The following is a 21346-nucleotide window of genomic DNA, read 5'->3' as shown; positions in this document are numbered from 1 at the left end:
TTCTTGACCATTTTATTTTAAACTTTTTATTTTTATTTGTTTTTGTGTAGTTGCAACTTATGATCCTCCTTCTCCTTCTCTACATTGGGTAAATAGCAGCATAGTGGTTTCAACCACCTGGATCTGCTGTTGTAGTGCCCCCCTGTCAGATCCTTCTGATCACACTAGGGCATGGAAGAGCTGTCCCACAAACATCTAACCCAGGAGTCGGCAACCTTTCAGAAGTGGTGTGCCGAGTCTTCATTTATTCACTCTAATTTAAGGTTTCACATGCCAGTAATACATTTTAACGTTTTTAGAAGGTCTCTTTCTATAAGTCTATAATATATAACTAAACTATTGTTGTATGTAAAGTAAATAAGGATTTTAAAATGTTTAAGAAGCTTCATTTAAAATTAAATTAAAATGCAGAGCCCCCCCTTTCCCCCCCCCGGACTGGTGGCCAGGACCTGGGCAGTGTGAGTGCCACTGAAAATCAGCTCACCTGCCGCCTTAGGCACACGTGCCATAGGTTGCCTATCCCTGATCTAAGCCATGCTCATCTAACTGAGGCAGCACTTATAGGCTCTACGAAGGGAGAATAATACTGTGCCTGTTCGCAGACAGACAGACTTTGCACTGCCAGGACACAGGGCTCAGAGTTGGACTGACATGTCAGGTCCCCACCCTGCTCCAATGAACTGTGGCTCCAACACAGGAAAGCCCAATCAGGAGCTTCTCAGTATATGGGGAGAAAGTCTGAGGAGGAGGAAGCTATCCAGCCAGCTCAGGGGGGTAAGTCCTGCAACAGAGCTGGGCAGGAGGGGGAAAAAAGCTTGAAAGGATTCAAAGTCCCCCCCATCCCAGTACTGAAGTGGGTCCTCTGCTCCCTGGGGAAAGAAGCTCCCATTCCTCCCACTGTGAACTAGGGGATTCTCATGATATTCAGGGGTAAGTCCTGCAAATCCCAGGGACTGAGTCCCAAAGACGCAAAAGCAAGTATCCTTTGCAAGGCAGAGATTAGTATTGTTAAATGAACAAGGGGAGTGAAAATCCTTCTCCCCCTGAGGAAGTGTTTGCTGGGGCTTTTCTCCTACACAGTCTCTCTCAGTGCTCTATATCATGGATGCTGCCCCTCCCTGCCACACCAGCAGCATGTCTGGGGATGCAGAAGAGCCTGTTCCTCCTGTGCATCCCTGCATATGTGGAGTCCGTCCAGCACCCTGAGCATCCTGGCTCTGCAAGGGAAAGGGGCTCAGAATTCAGGCAGCAGCAGAATGGGAATTGAGTATTTTGATCATCAGCCATAGCCCCTTGATGTGCCACAAAAAGAGGCGCAGACTCTGGAAGGTGGGGAGGTCTCTCTGTCTCTCTGTCTCTCTCCTCAGGCTCCATATGAAAGCCTCAGGAGCACTTCAGGCAGTCTGTGACCAGAACAGAGGCACATGAGGATTCCACTCTACACAAAGCTGCACCATCATAGGATTACTGGGTGGTAAATGAGAAATACCTTCCTATGTTCAAACTGATCCTGATGGATTCAGTTAAATCCTGAGTGGTACTGGGTTACTCTTGCAGTACTTACGTGGGTGCTAGCCAGCCCAGGACAGCAGGCAGGCTGCCTTTTAGGCTCCTAGGGACAGTGAACAAGCTTCTTCCACAATCAAGGCATGTGTGCCAGCACCCCTTCTCTGTTACATGATTGCCATGTCAGGACATATAGTATACTGCATCTCCCCTACAAACAGCATGGGAAGCAATACCAGACATGCATCAAAAGCAAAACCAAAAAAAATACAGGACTCTTACAGGACAGCATGTCAGTGGCTTGCAAGGAAATTACTAATATTAATACAGTATTATCCCTTTCAAGAATTATTAGATAGGTATTTTCCTATTAATGCCTCCTTTGAGGGCATCATAATATCCAAATGAGGACATCCAATTAAACCAAATGTTAAACCAAAATGTTTATATAAAAATGAAAGAAATTTCATACATTTTGGGAGCCTGAGGTTGGTACAGCCATAGGATCACCAGTGAAAGACAGATACTTTCAGAAGGGGACTTCCTTCCAAATTATCCCATAGACCATACGATTCATGACACACTGCACAACAATTTAAAAGCCTCACCTATAGCCATTCAAACAAAAAGGTTTTCATGTATTTGGTAAGGAAAGCTTACTTAGCAGCAGGCAAGTGGATCATCATCTAGGGATATGATCCTTGCTTGGAATGAGCTCTCTCAGGTTCTGTCTTGGTCAAATTCTTGATGTGATTTGTGATGAGCAATGGATTCTGTCTTGGTGCTACAAGGAAGTCATGTAATACCTGTGAATGGTCATCGCTCATCCTAAACAGATATCTTGTGCTTCCAAATGAAGAACTATCAGGAGAAACATTAGAGAAATTAGTAGCTGACATTGCAGAGGCACCCCAACCCTTATTTTTGAAGCTAGCAGAGCAATCCATTAGCTCCTACTGAAACCAAGAATACCAAAGAAGGGACTATTACCCTGGCAGAGGGAAAATCTGGAGCAGAAGTTTCCAAAGAAACCTAGATAAATTTTCCTCTAACCCAGCAAAATCCTTAGCATGACAAAGACAAAAAAGCATTTTGTATACAAGAGCACACAGCTCCTGTGCAAGAATCTTCCTTCTGAGTCACCCTCTGCACCCAGAATCTTGAGTGGCTTGTGGTAGTCACAGCAAGACACAAGTTGCATGTTGTACACTTATTTCCATTCATAGACAACATTCCAGTCAGTCTCCCATCCAGAGAAACAGACCAGTTCATAAAGGAACAGCTGCTGGAAAGGATTCATTACTACCAATTCTTCAAAATCAAGAGTTTTTGATCCCAGTGCAGAGAATTGCTCACCCAGAGATCAAAACAGACATGGCACTGGCCATAATTTTACCACAGTGGAAAATATTGTAGAGATTCAGAACTTGATTACATCAGTCATTTCCTGAGGAGTCATCCAATGGCTAGAATTGCTAATGTTAGGTATCAGCTTCATCCCCTGAGTGGGTTTCTCAAAATGCACCTGCTGAAATTCCTTCTGAAGACACAGAACCATGCACTTGATGTAATGCAAAAGTAGGCATCATTGTGAGATCACATCCAAATGCCCCTTTCTGGGCAGGTAAGCACAAACAACATGCTGCAAGACAAAAAAGGTCGCTCTAGACTTCTGCATACAAGTATATATGGAACACAAATTTTCCAAAATCTTATAGTACACATTCTTTAGTTCATTTCAATGCTCATAAACATTTCAATCTTTTTAAAAAGCCATATTGAGTTGGACCTTCATCTCTTGTATCCTGCCAGTGATAGTGACCGGTATCAACTGCTTCAATAGAAGGTTCAAGAAACCATGTAGTGGGTTATTACGATACTCATAGAGGAAGTCTCCTCTTACCTCCCGTTAGAGTTTGGCTTATGACTGAGGCATGAGTGTTTATATCCATTCCAAAATCAGGAAATAGCAAGATGTCAAAGCTTCTCCGTTATGATGGAAAAAAATGTCCTGGACAGTGAAGAATATGTTGCCTTTCAAGACAGTTCACGTAAAGGATACAAAAGGGGAAAGTTGAAGTCATCCTAGTCCTCCACTGGACTTACTAGGTATCTAAGGACTTCGCATTGCAGCTGAAGAAAATACCTGACCTCTTAAAGCTGGGGGATGCATCTTTCATCTGGACCTGAAACACCTACAGTTAACACCCTGGCCATCAGAAAAGAAATGTAGTTCAGTATGGATTGTCCATTAACTTCTGATACAATTTGGTATCCAGACAGAATTCAACCAGGATATTTCATGTATTGATCTGGTCAAATTTGTGTTTCTGGTGTGAGGGGAAATGGAAAGCTCTTTGTGCAGTGCCCAGCACAATTGGACCCTCACCTTTAGATGCTGTTATAATACTAATAATCATCATAATACAAATAATCAGAATAATTACTTCAGCTTCAATCACATCAGCATACATTTAAAAATGTAACAAAAACCAAAAAATCCCCCAAACAAAACAAAAAACCCCAAATAACAAAAAAACACAACTTGTACTTAAAAGTAGGCATGTGTTCAGCATCTTGTAGTTCCTATGTGACCAAGTCATTTGTCCTCTCCATGATACCTGCTCCCACCCCCATCCCAGGGCTCAGTGGCCCGCTGCGGGCTAACGGGACCTTGTCCCAGTGACAGAGCCTTTGTTTCACAGTAAATATTCTTAAACATGTACATGTATTTATTAGCAATTAACAATCAACAGAATACACATGCCAAGCATCTCATGTTCAACTCTCCCAATAAAGCAGACAGAGTCTCCTGATGGCCTGTCAGGATCCGATCTCGTCAGTGGTTCCAGCTTCTACACAACCTAGTCATGCAGGGGTTAAAAAATCTTAGCAGCTTTGGTCTTGAGCTGTACCCTGGAGTTAAGTTCCAATGAGCTTGTTCTCTGACCCTCATTATATAGTTAAAATGAGGATTTCTTTTATCCATGCCTTAAACAGTTATTTTACTTAAATGGTAGTTATGCAAAAAAAACCACTAACTATACAGAGGTCTACATGCCTAAGACCACCTACTCATTAGCTTTTGTATTTTTCACAGTTAGTAAAAACTTCTCAAGGACTACGTATCTTTATGCTTCATTAGTGGAATACACTTGCAACAGCAAAACCTCATTTTTTTTTATTATCAGGAAGAAGCTACAGAAACTCACAGTTAGCTTGTCCATTCGCTCCCTATTCTCGGGACTTTGTGAATATATATCTATCCCTGTTAGTAATGCTTCAGCTGATACTTTTCTATCTGCCTATGTCAATGTTGAATTCTCCTGACTCTGTAGTTTTTTGTTTTCAACTTATGGTGGCTGCTGGTTATGCAAGTCCATACCCAAGATGTTTGTGAGTCAAGTCCAGGCTCTCATTACATTCTGTGCTTCAGTTTCTGATCTATAAAGCGGGAGCAGTTATCCAGCGTCTACTACTGGGTGTTCTGAGGTTTAACTAAGTAATTTTTGGAAAGTGCTGAGAGAGTCTTAGACAGAGGATATAAAAGTGCATATACCTGTTTTGTTTTGGTCAAGTAGCCATAACTGCTGCTTATCGTCCTGATCAACATCCTCCCATTGTTTCCTTGTACTCCTCATGTCCATATGTGTCTCTCTCTCTCTGGTCTTGTATCTGTAAACTCTTTGTTGTGGGAGCCATCTCTTTGTTCTGTAGTGGTAAAGCACCTAGCACAGTGGAGCCCTGATCATCTGGATTCTACCACAGTGCAAATAACAAGTAATGATTTTCTCTTCAGTCTTTCAGTCTCATTTCCTTTTCTTTCCTTCATTTCCCTTATTTTCTTTCAATGCAGCTGCCTCACTGCACTTCATCCCTTTCTTTTTTAGGAACAATTTTTTTTTCCTCTGGAAGAAATAGAGATGTCCCCTTCATCACAAGATAATTATGTCTAACGTGGGAGATCATTTCACTGAAATGTTAAATATAATAGTGTTTTAATGGTTCTCGTCTATGAGGTACATGTAAAGGAACCTGATATCTCTTACTTTGAAAACAAATAATAGAATCATAGAACATTAGGGTTGGAAGACCTCAGGAGGTCATCTAGTCCAACTCCCTGCACAAAGCAGGACCAACCCCAACTATGGTTTATGGCTTGGCTTATCCTGAATATTAATTTTATATAAAAATGACTTCATTTATCTGGTGTTTCCTTATTATTTAAGAATTATCTATTCCATTTAAGTTATTTAAGTATACATTAATTCAAACTAGTTTCCTTCTTCCCCCATAAGATATAATCAACAATTTATTTTTTTTACTTAATTACATCTGAGTGGTTGAACCAAATTATGAGGAAAAATTATTAAATAAGTTAGTTTTTTTTCTAAGGCACAGAATTCATGTTGGCTTATAAAAATAATTCTTTATGTTCCTTATCAGTTTTTGCACAGATCTCCAAAAAACAACTTCTAATTGCATAATTCAGGTGCTACAGTTGAACAGTTAATAACTGATTTCACTTTCTTGATATTAAGATTTATTCTTTTTAGTGGAACATTTGCTATTACTGAACTGTATAGGTCGGCAAACCATGCATTTAGTCTCATGAATAATTAGGGCCACCGCTAACTAATTGGGTTTCTCCATGACTGAACTGGAAAAAAGTGGTAAAAGTGACTGAAAATGCAGTTCTGATTCCCCAACCCACCTTTTCTCTATTTTAGAAGTGGTAGACTGATGTTCATTCAGACTAACTTGGAAGTTAAAATCTCAAATATGGCATAACACCCAGAATCTTGTCTGGTCTTTATATACAAATACAGTCAAATAACCACAACAAAGAACGGGCCTATGGGTATGCCTCTCTCTCTCTTTTCCAAACCCAATCAGAGACCGCTGATGGCATTCTAGGGAAGGACTTTTAGAGGGAGGCATTGTCTCTACATTTTAGTATGTGAGCGGCACTTTCTCCAATCCCCTACAGATTTTTTCTGTTACCCATGTGAGCGAGGAATTGAACTTCTACATGTGGGGTGAAGACTGCAGATGTTTTGGTTTATGTTAATTTAGCTTTGGTTGTGTTCATATTCACCTATTTGAGGGGAATTATACTTCTATGTTTACAGCCATACTTCGATCGTAAATATCAATTTTTGTATAAATTTGGATTATTGAAACTAAAAAAAGCATGCAGAGGAGACATTTCATAGAAGATATATTGATTTCCTTCAGTAATGTGAGCCTTGAGCATCTGTTTTGTCTGTTTGTCCCACTAAGATCTCTACACTTTCTTCAGCACTGCCTTGTATACATGGAGTTGATTTAAGCCTTAAGGCCATTGCCCTCCTTCTTCAAATCCCTCCTTTAGACCCACTTTGGTTGTGTCCCTTACATGAAACAGCCCAGCAACTATGCCTAAATTGTGTAGCAGTTGAAGACATCAGATTTTATTTACTCCAAAAGACAATGACTTGGAACAGTTGGGAGCCATTAAATTGTGCAGTGCTTAGCCTGTGTAATATTGTTAGCTGCCCCTCCCCCCCTTTTTGAACGCATTAATATTGAACTTTTTATTAGATTATAAACTCTTTGGGGCAGGGCCCATGTCTGTCTATCTTGAAGACTTTAAATTGAACCATAGGCTTTGTGCTGACTTTTGCACCCCACACCCTAATGATCAGACTGGTGCATTCTTAAAATCGATTGCTTGCTTGTCACATTTCCGAGATACCAAGGTTACTAGATACACTGCAGAAATATTGATGGATTCCTGCTAAAACATATTTATAAACATTTGTTATAATACTGCATTTACATATGCATTCAGTAATCCAAATGCACATGCTGTATCTAATTATTAAAATCTCCTCAATGGAGATTTATGTGCCTGTAGAGAGGGCAGAATGTTGCAGATTAAATCTGCCATGTGTGTATGACAGTGACTGTTCCCCATGCTAACTAATCATGGATTTTTAAGCAGTATTTTCATCCTTAGAAAGTAGTAATGATGATCAGATTTATGCTATGGCTACACTTTAACTGCTACAGTGGCACAACCACATCACTGTAGGACTTCAGATGGGAGGGTTCTCCTGTCACTGTAGTTCATCCACCTCCCCAAGAGGCAGTAGCTAGGTCAATGGAATAATTCTTCTGTTGACCTAGCACTGTCTACACTGGAGTTAGTAACTACGTTGCTCAGGGGTATGGATTTTTCACATACTTGAGCGATGCAGCTGGGTCGACTTAACTCTTTACTGTAGACCTAAGTCACAATTGAAAGGGTTTGTTCCAATTAAATTCTATATGGTTATGCTTGTAGTCTGAATAGTTACATAGGTGGACACAAACATGTGATTTGTCCAGATTTTCAGAAGCGTTCAACACATAACAGCTCCTATTAGGTACCTAAATAAGGAGGTAAGATTTTCAAAAGTGCCCAGCTCTCTTTGAGAACAGAGGGAGCGAAAGGGTGGCAAGCACTTCTGAAAATCTAGGCTGTGCTGAATGTGCTCAATCTTCTTGAAAATCTGACTCTTCAGTTATTAACAAAGCTAGCTCACATCTATCACAATTGCTTCCTTTTAACTTGATACCTTCTTTCACTCTCAGATGATATTATCAAATATTCCATATATATGAAGATGCCCACATGGCAAATTGCATAGAATACACAGGTTCTTGTGGAGCGATGCCTCCTTCACTGTGCACCATATAAGATGAAACGTTGTTTTAAAGACAATAATAATTTTTGATGCATTTTACTACTTGAGAAATAGTATGTAGTCATGCATTAAACACTTATTCGTACTTGATACAATATCAGCAATTTTAATCTATCATTTCTGTTTATTCTTTTTTGTGTTTGTTTGTTTTTAAACACAAAACATTGCTAGATTAACTTCCTGGAAGTTAACTGGAAGGGTTGTGTTCGTGTAATTTTTCCTCAAGCTTTTTGACATTGTGTGCTTTTTTTTTTTTTTTTTGGCAAAGCTTAAAAGCAGCAGCAGTGCACAGAAGTGTGCCCCTAAATTCTGCATTAAATGTTTTTCAATAAATTTAAATGTCTCAATGTCTCCGTTTCATTAAATGTGCTCCAGTCCTATTTTTTTTTCTAATTTAGGTGTTTAGTGTCTTAATTTAGGTCATTAGTATAACGGGTCACCCAGCTAAGATATTTGGTAACTAGTATGTGTTTCTGGGTGTGTCAGACCATTGGTCAGCTAACGGTGAAATCATGTAAACCTCTTTGTCACATGATGCAATTTGTGTTAAAAGTTTGACAATCCAAAAGTATAATAAATCACTGTTGTATTGCACTTGACTTTTCTGTCAAATATAAAAAGTTTTTTTATATATATATTACTGTTTTTAATCCTTTTATTTATATTTATATATATATAAAAGCAGTAACTCGTCCGAATTTTTTACAGAAGTTTGTAATGTTCTTTTTCTGTTTGTTTAGGTGCTGTTTACAACTTATTGTTGACTGCCCCAGTGCTATCCAAGAGGAGCTAGATCTCATTCGTGCGCTTAGTTATCTTGAAGAATTTGGTCTGACAATCTTGCCATTACAAGGTACAATGTATTACTTATGTCCCTTACGTGATGGTGTGGTGGAACATGACCCACAGTTCATTAGCTGAAATTGTGCATAACTTTAATATGAGTAATCCCAGTGAAGTTAATAAGACTCCATATGTACATACATTTTACTCTTGTGCATAAGTGCTTTGCTGCGTAACAGTCTTAATATACTTTGTTTGTAAAAGCACTTTGGGGATCCTTTGAGAGGGAAAGACACTGTTTAAATGTAATCTGTTTTCATGAAACTATTTTGAAAAAGTGAGGGGCTTGATCATCATTGATGTTGAGTACCCCAGCTCCCACTGACTGCAGTGGAAAGTACACCTCTGAAATGGTGCTCAGAATATTCATACAATATTAATTAAGTTGAAAACAACCTTTGAGAGAGTCCTTTTTTTAAAAATTCTGCAGGGAGTTGCTCTTGAAAAAAGAATAATTTTCTTTCTTAAGCAGATTGCTGTATGGTTTCATATATTCCTGTAAAACAAATTGGCAGTCAAGGTCAACATTTGCAGTAGATTTCCTTTGGAGAACTCTTGATTTAAAATTATAAATCGTTTTTTTGTGTTTCCCATTTTTTAATAAAGTGGTGTGGAGTTTGCTTTTGTTTTTCCATTGCAAATATTTTTTAAAAGCTAAATGAAAGAGATATGTTTCCATAGGAAAAGCATAAGAACTTCCTGTGGCACAGGGTTGAAGGATAAAAAGGCTAGGTACTAAACATTTCTGTATTCTGCAGTTGAATTCTTCTTCTTCAAGGTGAATTCATTTATTTCACTCAGATTATAAATGACCTTTCAGTGATATGCACGGTTCTCTTATGCCTGTTTCACTTAATAAAACAGAGTAATTAAAAAAAAAATCATATTGGAATACAGTTTTAATATCACCTGTAACATATCCAATTTGCCATAATTACTACATGTGAAATGAAGCCTGTCATTTTTAATGGTACTGCTTTATCCTTCTCTCTTCAAAATCTTTTGGATAAATTAATCTAGTAAAGGAATAAAAAATCGTTTATCTAAGCTAGATGTTATTGTACAGTAATTTAAATATTTTAAAGATGACGTTAAAATAGCATTAAGAGTGAGACACTATTTAGTGCATAAAAGGAAGGAAAGAATTAAAGTTGTGGATTTACATTCTTAGTGTACCCTGTGCTTGAGAATTGCAGTGCACTTTATCAGAACTTCTCAGAACAGTGGAGAGAGGAACACACACTCCACACTCCACACCCCATCTCCCGCTTCCTTTCCTACCCGATCCTGTGCAGTATCATCTTGCTCAGTAGGATGTTAGGATGCTCTCACAACCTTTCTCAGAATTTCTCTGTGGCTATGAGCCTAACCTTTAGAGGTATTTTACTTATACCATCTTGTCTTTTAATTTCATTAGCTTGGCTTTTCTTTATTCTAACTCCATCTCTTGTGTTCCCCATCCCAGTTTTTTTGCAACCAACTGAACAGTCATCTCTAGTTAATTGCCAAAATGTGTACGAGTCTCGTAGTATATTTTATATATATTAAAATAGTTGATCATATCTGTACTTCTGGATGTCATCTTCCTCCTCAAATAGTCTTACCAAATTTCATTTCCTCTCTCCATATCAGATCTTCTTGAAACAATAACTCCTGACTCTGCTTTCATCCATAAAAATCTCTTTAATTTTTCACCTTTTTTCTTTTTCCGCTGTGCCTCTTTTAGTTTAGTTTCTTCTCCATGTTTTCATTAGTAGTTTCCCAATCATTTCTTTCAGTTTGTTTTTCTCTAGCTTTTGTTACATGTTCTTTTCTTTTAATACCTTTCTCAGTCTTTGTCTTCTATTCCCACTAATCATTCATGTCCACCTTTGCTTGCCCATACTCTTCAAACTGAGTTTAGGTGACTTTGAACTAATGAAAAATAACTAAATTGATCAAGTCCTGAAAGGTCACATTTGGGACCATCTTAGCCCTTCAGGAGTTTGTCAGGAGATTTTTAGTGTTGCAGGGTGCCATTGATCTTAAATGCAAGACCCTGCGTCTAATACTAGCTTGCAAAATACTCATGATACTCTACCATCCCAGCTGCAACATAGTCTCTCATCATTATCTTCACGATGATGCTAAAAAAGAATATATTAGTTGCCTGATTTATTTTTTGTTTGTTTTTTAAATACTGGGATAAGTGAGCTAGTAGAATTTTGCAAGTCTCCGTTAAAGCAATGTTAAGGTACCCCAAAGGAAACATACTAGGAGCAGAAGTACAACTCTACCTCGATATAACGCTGTCCGCAGGAGCCAAAAAATCTTACCGCGTTGTAGGTGAAACTGCATTATATTGAACTTGATTTGATCCGCCGGAGTGCGCAGCTCCGTCGTCCCCCCCCCCCCCAGAGCACTGCTTGTGTTATATCTGAATTTGTGTTATATCGGGTGGAGTTATATCGGGGTAGAGGTGTAATAAATGATTTTGTAGTGTAGAAGCTGCCTGAACAGCATTCTAGCATTGTGTGCCAAGAAACACTCTTTCCGCCTACCTGCCCTGGTTTAAAAACATTTATAGATATCCTTGTTGTGGATCTAAAATGCTAACCTTAAGACATTATTTAGTCTGATTATCCATCCATCCGGCTGTACCACAGATTTGGACCAGATAAAAGTATTTTTTTTGTTTTGTTTTTTAAATCCCACCTGTACTTTGTTAGAATATTCATCCACCACCTATTGTTGTAGTACCTGAGTGCATCTTATGAATCATAGAATCATAGAAGATTAGGGTTGGAAGAGACCTCAGAAGGTCATCTAGTTCAACCCCCTGCTCAAAGCAGGACCAACTCCAACTAAATCATCCCAGCCAGGGCTTTGTCAAGCTGGGCCTTAAAAACCTCTAAGGATGAAGATTCCACCACCTCCCTAGGGAACCCATTCCAGTGCTTCACCACCCTTCTAGTGAAATAGTGTTTCCTAATATCCAACCTAGACCTTCCTCACTGCAACTTGAGAACATTGCTCCTTGTTCTGTCATCTGCCACCACTGAGAACAGCCTAGCTCCATGCTCTTTGACCTCCTGAGGTCTCTTCCAACCTTAATCTTCTATGATTCTTTGGACCCTCCCCCTTCAGGTGTAGAATCATAGAATATGAGGGTTGGAAGGGACCTCAGGAGGTCATCTAGTCCAACCCCCCTGCTCAAAGCAGGACCAATCCCAGGTACTTGACAGCTGCTATCAAATCCCCCCTCATTCGTCTCTTCTGCAGACTAAATAAGACCAGTTCCATCAACCTCTCCTCATAAGTCATGTGCCCCAGCCCCTTAATCATTTTCGTTGCCCTCCACTGGATTCTCTCCAATTTGTCCACATCCTTTCTGTAGTGGTGGGGCCCAAAACTGAACACAATACTCCAGATGAGTTTGCTTTAAAGAAGAAGGAAAAAAAACCTCCTATCTTCCTTCCCTGCCAACAAGAAGTAGGATTGGGGCCTACGTCTGTTCTCCCTTCCCCTTTAATGAATCCATTTCTACATTATTTGAATATGACTATGCAGTAAGAATTGAGAGAGCCACTGAGAGGTGGATTGAGAGCTTCCAAAGTTCCTGCCTTGATTCTTGTGCTGATCTGGCCAGTATTAACAGTCATTCACTTTAATGAGCTATATGATTCACCCTTGTTTTTTATCTTCTTAGTCTCCAGAAGACTGACATATTTTACAGGTGCAGTCTTATGTTCAGCTCTTGAGTCCCTGCTATATACATAAAACTTAAAAATAACCTTGTTGAATGTATTTGTATTAGAAACAAAATTGCCCTTCTGAATTAATGGCTTTAAAATTAATGACATGATTATAAAGCTTTTAGGACTTTTAAATATTATATGTAAAAATTGCTTAAAAACTTTTTTACCCTTTTAGGGTAGAGGGCCAAGTTCAAACATTAAGTTCTTAATTTTGTGTGTGTGTGTGTGTGTGTATATATATATATATATTTATTTATTTATTTTTAATCTGAAGGGCTGCTGTTTACTGTTTTTCAATCTTAAAATGGGACTCCTTGTATCTTTTAAACTTTATTTGGTGGTTCCATTTAGATTAAGGATGTGATCCTTCTTTCAGTTATACTGTTGTGCATCAAGGCTAATTATTGAAGCGAGTAGAGTGACACCAGTGTAGAACTGGTGTAAATTATTGCCTATTCAGGCCCATAAATCCATTAGTTTTTACCTCTAAGTTCTGGGCTAAATTCTGTTCAGTTACGTCAGTGTAATATTTTTAACGGAAGTTGAATTAATTACAATTTGTACTGGTGTATAGGCAGTTCAGTTAAAATCTTGGGGTGTGATTTTACCAAAATGGTCAATGTTGACTGAATTGTACTTAAGTAAGTGGTAGAACTCCAAAGTTAGGCCAATACTGAATACATCTGAAAGTCCCCGTCTTTGATATTTATGAAACTGCAATATTGGCTTGGTGTGTGTATTACTTTTAATTAGAATGAGAAATACTTTGACAAATTTAACTGGTGCAATCAGTAAATGCAGAGATTTTAATGGTGCCCACTAATGTTAAAATGTGCCTCTGAAGTCCTAATGTAAATTGCAAGCTTTTCAGGATGGAGAGATGTATTTTATGTGTTTGTCAAGGACCTTCTGCACAGTCCTCATTAAATTATAACAAATAATTATACTACCTTAGAAAACAGGGTGTTTTGTTTATGCAGCATGAGTAAGTGTGCCTGCATTTTAAACAAAAAATATATACATAAATTAGAGAAAGTTTGCACATATAATCTCCCTTTAACATATTGTATTTTCTTTAAACAGTGCGTTTGTGTTCTGATCGACTCAGCCTCATCAAGGACTGTATTGCTCAGTTGCCCACAAACTACAAACAGTCTGCCAAGTTCCTGGGACTTGCAGATTTACTAAGAGTTGCAGGTAAACTGTTGTAAATGTTAAACTGCAATGCAAGATATGTGTTATGCTGAAGGGCATTTGAGTTAATCATCAGGATGTACTCAAGGATGTCACTAAAGTGTCCTCTGGAGGAGCAGTCTTCAAGGAAGACTGCCCTATTTTACAGGTGATCTTGCATTCAGCTGTTGTGACCTTCTTTAATACGTAAAATAAGAACAGCCTTGTTTAATTTAGATTTTGAGCCAAATATCATGTCAAATTTGGATTTACAGGTGACAATATTTTATGATGTAGAATCAATTAGTATTAAAATTCCAGTAATTTTCTTATCCCTGTCAAGTATGCTAGTTTGATTTTACGACAGTCCTGTTCATGTAAGAGAAGAAAAGTTGTGTGTCACATAAACTTCAGTGTAACAACGTGATTTATCTACAGTTGATTTAGCATATTTTTATGCTGAAGGTAATGTGTCAGGGCTGAATGTTTATTTAAGATGTTGAACGTCTTGCAGGATTGGACCTGCAGTACAATAGCTGTTCCATATTGAATTTTCTGTTTTTTCAGAAAAGGAAGGCAGTGAATTTGGCATGTTCCCCCAGACTTCTCTGCTGAAGTGTTTTCAACACTCTAATTATGTTTAATTATAATAATACCGAGAACTTTATATATAACTCTTAGCTCAATATAGATGTTGCTATTGGTATTTTGGAGGCATCACTAGAGATTCTATGGTTAGGACTGTGTTGAAGTTTTGGGTGTTGGTTGGGAAAACTAATCTTCCTCCCTGACTACCCTGTACATCTTGCCTCCCACCACCTAGGCCAAATCACTGATTTTCCTTTTTCATGTCAATATTACCTCTTGCATATAGTTTATGCTAAATTCTTGTTTTGTTTCTGTTAATATTTACAAGGGTATTAGTGTGCATAAAACATATTTTCTCCAGACTTTGAATGTGAGGCATGTGACCGGCATGTGTTCTGAGGTGACTTACATAAAGTCTCATGCATCTTGTTGACTTTCTTTATCACTAATGTCTGTTTACTAATGCGAGAAGTATGGGGAATAAGCAGAATGAACTTGAAATACTAGTAAATGAACACAACTATGACCTAGCTGGTATCACGGAGACTTGGTGGGATAATACGCATGACTGGAATATTGGCATAGAAGGGTACAGCTTGCTTAGGAAGGATAGGCAGGGAAAAAAGGGAGGAGGTGTTGCCTTATATATTAAAAAATGTGTACACTTGGACTGAGGTTGAGATAGAAATAAGAGACAGACTTGTTGAAAGTCTCTGGGTAAGGTTAAAAGGAGTAAAAAAAAGGGTGATGTCTTGGTAGAGGTCTACTACAGACCACCAAACCAAGAAGAAGAGGTGGATGAGTGTGGGGGTTTTTTTTGTTTTTTTTTTTTTTTAAAACAACTAAAAATCATCCAAAGCACAGGACTTGGTGGTGATGGGGGACTTCAACTACTCAGACATCTTTTGGGAAAATAACGCAGAAAGGCACAGATTATCCAACAAGTTCTTGGAATGTATTGGAGACATAATATCTTCCCCCTTTGTTGTGCCATTCAGGGTTTTTAGGCAACAAAGTTCCTGTTGGATTTCATCGGAAGCTCAATATCTTGCAACAACTGCCAAATGTGGAACGTTGTTTATATCCACGCTCTCATCAACTGCACTGCTGTGTCCTTCAATGCAGTTCTCTGCTCTTTGTTAATGTTTTCTGCCATTTTGCTTATGCGTCTTTCAGCTGTTCTGGGAGAGACAGACAGTTCTTTTATTCTAGATAAAGATAAAATCCTATTTGGCAAATCATTGAACAAAACCTCTGAACTGCTCAGAAAACCTTCTTTTATATATTCCCCATCTGTAAACGGCTTTCCGTGTTTTGCAATGCACTGTGCAATCTTGTAACTTCCTTCTTTGGCTTGATTGTTACTTACACTTTTTAGCATTTAAAAACACTGCTTTGCTTCTGATATCCTGCTACTGCCTTTTTGATTGATTCAGTCTTGTCTGCTTCGTCAAGAAAGGTTTTCTCGTGCTTCGTTTGAAAATGTCCTCGAACGCTTGATGTGCGAGAAACAACACTTTCACAACAGAAAGCACAAACAGCACAGTCCTTCTTTTGAATAAATCCAAAAATATCCCAGTACAGTGGTGCTGGAACAATTTTTAAGGTGGGGGTGCTGATCTGTGCCCCCTCTTGCCCCTGTCTGCACCTCTCACTGCCCCAGTCTGGGGCCAGAGGGCCATAGCTGGGGCCAGCGGAAGATCCGCCCAGGCAAAGGTCAGGAGCAGAGCCCTGAGCTGGCGGCCAGGACCCCAGGCCAGCAGCGGAGATCCTGAACCGGTGGCCAGTACCCAGGCAGTGTTGAGTGCCACTGAAAATCAGCTCGCATGCTGTCTTTGGCACACAGGCCATAGTTTGCCTACCCCTGTTCTAGATAATTCTTAGTCCTGCCTTGAGTGCAGGGGACTGGACTAGATGACCTCTCAAGGTCCCTTCCGGTTCTGTGATTCTCTGATCACCTTTTCAAAGAATAGCTCATGATGAAAATGAAAATAAAATACTACATTTTATCAGTTAAATTAATAGAAATGCATCAGTCGTGAAGCATGCCATGTGATAGCACCAACCCTATTGCCCATTGTCTTATTATATGCTCCTCCTGCCCCTTTCTCTGTTGCACTTTTAAACATTTATAATTCAAAATAATTTCTTGAATATTTGCAAGTGCAGTGAGGAGCAAGGGGCATTGCATGGTGTCAGGGAAAAGATTGTGGGTGACTGAGAGTTATGGATGGCTGAATTGGATTGTGGGTCCTAGGAGAGGTAGAGAAAGGAAAACAGGAAGTACTATCCTGCCTTTTCAGTTTGCTTAACAATAATGTCGTTCAATGATAAGTTAGGGTAACCTAAACTGTATGTATTTAAAATAATTGTATGCATATGACTTTGTGAGAGTATATATGCACAGATGCACTCTCACACACACAAATAAGTAATAACCATTCCCTAGCTCATTCCAATAAATGGCGTGCAGATAACATTAAATCTCTTCCTCTCCCCCCTTCCCCAAAGGCAGAGTTACAGCACTTTTTTTTTTAACTGTGTCACATTGCTTTTTCTATTGTTTACTCACTCACCTAAATCATAAGAGGAAGGAGAAGAACAACCAAAGGAATTTAGATAAAGATAAAAAAGAACATAGTGGATATTTCAGCCATTAATGGGAATCTTTGTGCATTAATAATTGTTTCCACAGCACACCAGGCAACTCTCAGTGACTTTAGAGATAAAATCTCAAGTGTAATAGTGGTAGTCACTCCTAAGATAAATATGAAATTTCATAGAAATGAGTGTACTTCAAGAGGCTATCTCACTGAGCAAAACACTGTGCTTTAACAGTTAGTAATATTTTTTGTGTGTCTCTTGGCTGAATAAATGTACAGAACTGTGTGTTCCCATGTTGTCATTAATAAGTTCCACTTTGTAATATCAACAAAACACTTCAAGTGGATTATTTTGTATATAAAATCACTCTGCATTTGGCTTTATACTTTTAATGTCACTGGAGGTTTACAGCATGCCAGTTTGTTTGGCCTTATTGCAATAATGGAAATATTCTTTACCGTAGACCTCTGGTATGTTTTTCTAATGAATCCTTGCCTACAGTTAATACCTTAATTATTCTACACTCATTCCTCATCGGCGTTGGAACTTGGTAACGTGCTCCAAAACACAACACTTGATTTTAAGAAAAATCAGGATTAGGAACTTTTGTCTCTTGGGGAGCTACTCATTAGAAAGGAGCCTTAATTGCAAAAAAAAAAAAAAAAAAAAAAAAAAGACTTGAACAGGCTTTACGTTCTGTACAGCAGAGGACAACAGTATGTATTAGCAAGTATGAAGTATTCCGGTGTATTACATTCTGAGTTTAAACATTAGTGCTGTTTCAGATGGTTTTGTTATGCTATTTATACCTTTAAATACTCAGAAAAGTTGTTAGTTTATAACAGTTTCCAAATTCCAAGGTCTGGATAACTCACAAAGAATGAGCTATTCACAGGATCGTATAAATTATCATAGTACATGAAACCCATAATCCATCTTGTCCAATCTCCTGTCATGAACCAACACAAAATGATTCAGAACAAGGTACAAGAAAATAGGCAGTTGTTATTTAAAAAAAAAAAAAAAATCTGCCTCCCTACCAAGGTCTCGTCCTAATCCCTAATAGTTAGACAATGGTTTAAGGTTTAAATCTGAGACTTTTTAATTAAGTTATTTTATATCCCTTCAGAATTTTTGTTAATATTATCTGTTGTAACTGGATATTATCCATACAATGTCCAATCCTTTTTTTAAAAAAAATCTTGCTAAATTCTTGACCTTGATAACATCATGTAGTAATGAGTTTCACAGTCTGATTATTCAAAGTTTGGGTTTAAATCTGCCATTCACTAACTCTGACGTGCCTAGATATTGCATCATTGACTTGAATGAAAGTTGTATGTCCTTGGATTGGGCTTTGTGTCTCTTTCTAAAACTATGACTGGGCAAAAGAGCTTTCGGCAAATCCGTATAATTTTTACATGAGGAAGATGCTTTTTTTACATAACCACAACAGCTTTAAAAACAACTAACATTTGCTCTTTAGGCAGGTCCTCACACCAAGTTTAAAGTCAGTTGATTTTTATGATCAAATTAGTAAACCTTGCAAAACAGAGATTTAAACAGAAATACAGATGCAGCCTTAACTACAGTGTGTAAATAGAGCCTCTCATGAACGTATCAATTAGGTTGTAAAAGCAAGACATATAGAGCACTTTTGCATCTATTCTCTCTTTATTATTTTATTAGATTGCTGTGTATCATTAATATGATGAATAGTTACTATTTATCTTTGTGGCTATAACAATATTAACAATGTTATTAGTCTCCTTCAAGTTATGCATTGTAACCTAAAGAGCAGCCCCTGCATTCATATTATTTTAAGATAAACTAAAAATCAAAAAAAGCAGCAAAGAGTCCTGTGGCACCTTATAGACTAACAGACGTTTTGGAGCATGAGCTTTCGTGGGTGAATACCCACTTCGTCGGATGCATGGGATGTATTCACCCATGAAAGCTCATGCTCCAATACGTCTGTTAGTCTATAAGGTGCCACAGGACTCTTTGCTGCCTTTTACAGATCCAGACTAACACGGCTACCCCTCTGATACTTAAAAATCAAAACTTATTATCTGAATAATTTTCAGCTTGAAATAAAATGTACTTGCCTTCCAAATTAATGGGTTTGGTTCTATGGTTCATTAGCATTTTTAATAGCATCTATGAACCAAAGCTTTTATTCTGCACAGTTGGGTAAATAGCATGTGCTGTCTGTGTTCCACCATTAAAAGAGAATGATTTGGGGAAGGATAGACACTAAGTCAGGGGTGGCATAAGATTCCCTGTACTGGCGTGTGGCAGTGTTATGGGAACACCCTACTCCAAGAGTAGCAATCCACTAAGGAGTATGTTTTCAGAGAACAAAAGTTACAGGCAAGTCACGTATTCCTCATACTTCCTTTCGGCACTCTTATGGTCTTTCATCAGGTATCTTAAATCAATTAGTAAATCCTAATTAGGCTCAGAACACCATCTCAGTAAAATAGGTATGTAAGCAATATCTCCGTTTCACAGGTGGGCAAAATAAGGGAGTCATGGTGGGGTTTACAAGGTGTCACTAATAAATCAGTGGCAGACTTGGGAATTGGAACCAGAGTCCTCATTCCCAGTAACAATGAGAACACAAATAATTTATTTTAGGTAATTATTTAGCCTTAAATTGTTGTATTTGATTGCACACTGGAACAAAAAAAGATTCAAAATACAAAATCAATCTTGGATAATTGCTTTTAATTACTGTTTGTTTACTGTTACTGAATGTTGTAAAAGCCTGTCTAGACATTGTTTTGTGCTGTCACATATTGCAGGAGTTGCTTGATGAGACATTAATTTAAAAAACAAACAAACAAAAACATTTTCCATTTAGTTTCTCATTAAGTTGACAGTAAAGTTTTTGGAAAAATGTAATTCTAGGAATGGGTGAACTTTTTCTAATTAAAAAATGTTCGGAACCCTTATCCAGAAGTCATACCTATTTTTGAAGATTACCAAGTTTCTCAACTTTCTCATGTTGTTGCCCTTCCCAGTTTCATCCAAAAGAATATATATCAAAATAGTGCACAGCTGTTCTTACTGTATATGAAAGAGACACTGTTGTCTGAGCATAGGACATGTGACTATTTTATTGAGGCGCACCTGTGATCTAAATCCAGGTCTGACATTCTGGAAATTTGGGTGGGTCTGTGCCTCAGTTTCCTTCATCAGAAAACGATTCTGGCTAATTTAGCCAAAATTAACTTCTGGCCCTGGAATTATCCTTTTATTAGTTGCGATTCATATTGTCTTGCTTGCTGGATGACCCAGGCTGCCTGAAAAGGAGAAGATGTTTTCTTTATATTTCTCAAGTGCTGATAGTTTTCTTCCTTGTCATGATATCTGTCATCTGCCTGTCATTATGACAATTTGCCTTGAGATAAGATGAGATGCATGACATCCTTTAAGGCTTCTGTAAATGCTTCTCAGTAGATTGACCCTCAGTAGTCATGAAGTCAGAGCATACAAGTCCTTATGTTAGGGAGTAGTCCTGAGGAGGTTTCTAAACTCATGCTGTATATACAGGCCGTGCTATAGAAATAATAAGTGATACAACATTTCCAGTTCCTGAATTTTAAATGTCTTTGCTATTCAATCTGCGGGATGTCAAACAACACTAACAGATAGGAATAATAGAGTAAAATAAGACACTCATTTTATGATGGCATTTATCTTACCAACTGTTTTAAAGAAAAATCTTGACTTTCTCATGTCAATATTGCAAGAGATGGAGGTGGGGTGGGGCTAGGCATTAAAAGCTGCTTAATTTCTTTAAGACTTACTCTTCACTCCCAAGTCAGGAACTGTGAAGCAATGGCAGTAAGTTTCTAGGTCTAAATAGAAGAATAGAGGAGATACTGGAAATCCTGCAGGGGTAAGATTTTAATTGGCTTCACTGAGTCAGCAAAAGCCACGTGAACAATGTTCTAGCTGTGCATTGCAGGGGATTTGCTAGTCATGTTGGAATTGTAACCCTTTGGTATAACAGTGTGCATCAAGATAATGGGAGTTTAAATGGGAGGCAAATTGATATAGGGTACTAAGTATTGTAAGAGAATAGAGAGAGAATGATGCTAACATACATTTGCACTCTTGTAAAACACACAGAAGAAGAGCCTATTGCTTCAAAAT

General features: G+C 38.2%; 1 protein-coding gene across 4 annotated transcripts in view; it reads left to right on the top strand.

Moving 5' to 3' along the window:
• Positions 1-21346, top strand: part of NBAS (NBAS subunit of NRZ tethering complex) — a 350592-nt gene that overhangs the window by 113178 nt on the left and 216068 nt on the right. For all 4 annotated transcript variants that reach the window (XM_039531043.1, XM_039531042.1, XM_039531044.1 and 1 more), the window contains exons 31-32: positions 8978-9090; positions 13901-14014. In XM_039531043.1, the coding sequence (XP_039386977.1) occupies positions 8978-9090; positions 13901-14014 (227 nt within the window). The remainder of the gene's footprint in view (positions 1-8977; positions 9091-13900; positions 14015-21346) is intronic.

This window comes from Mauremys reevesii, linkage group 3, assembly GCF_016161935.1.
Source record: "Mauremys reevesii isolate NIE-2019 linkage group 3, ASM1616193v1, whole genome shotgun sequence".
Taxonomy (NCBI): domain Eukaryota; kingdom Metazoa; phylum Chordata; order Testudines; family Geoemydidae; genus Mauremys; species Mauremys reevesii.
This window is presented reverse-complemented; position numbering and strand designations above follow the sequence as displayed.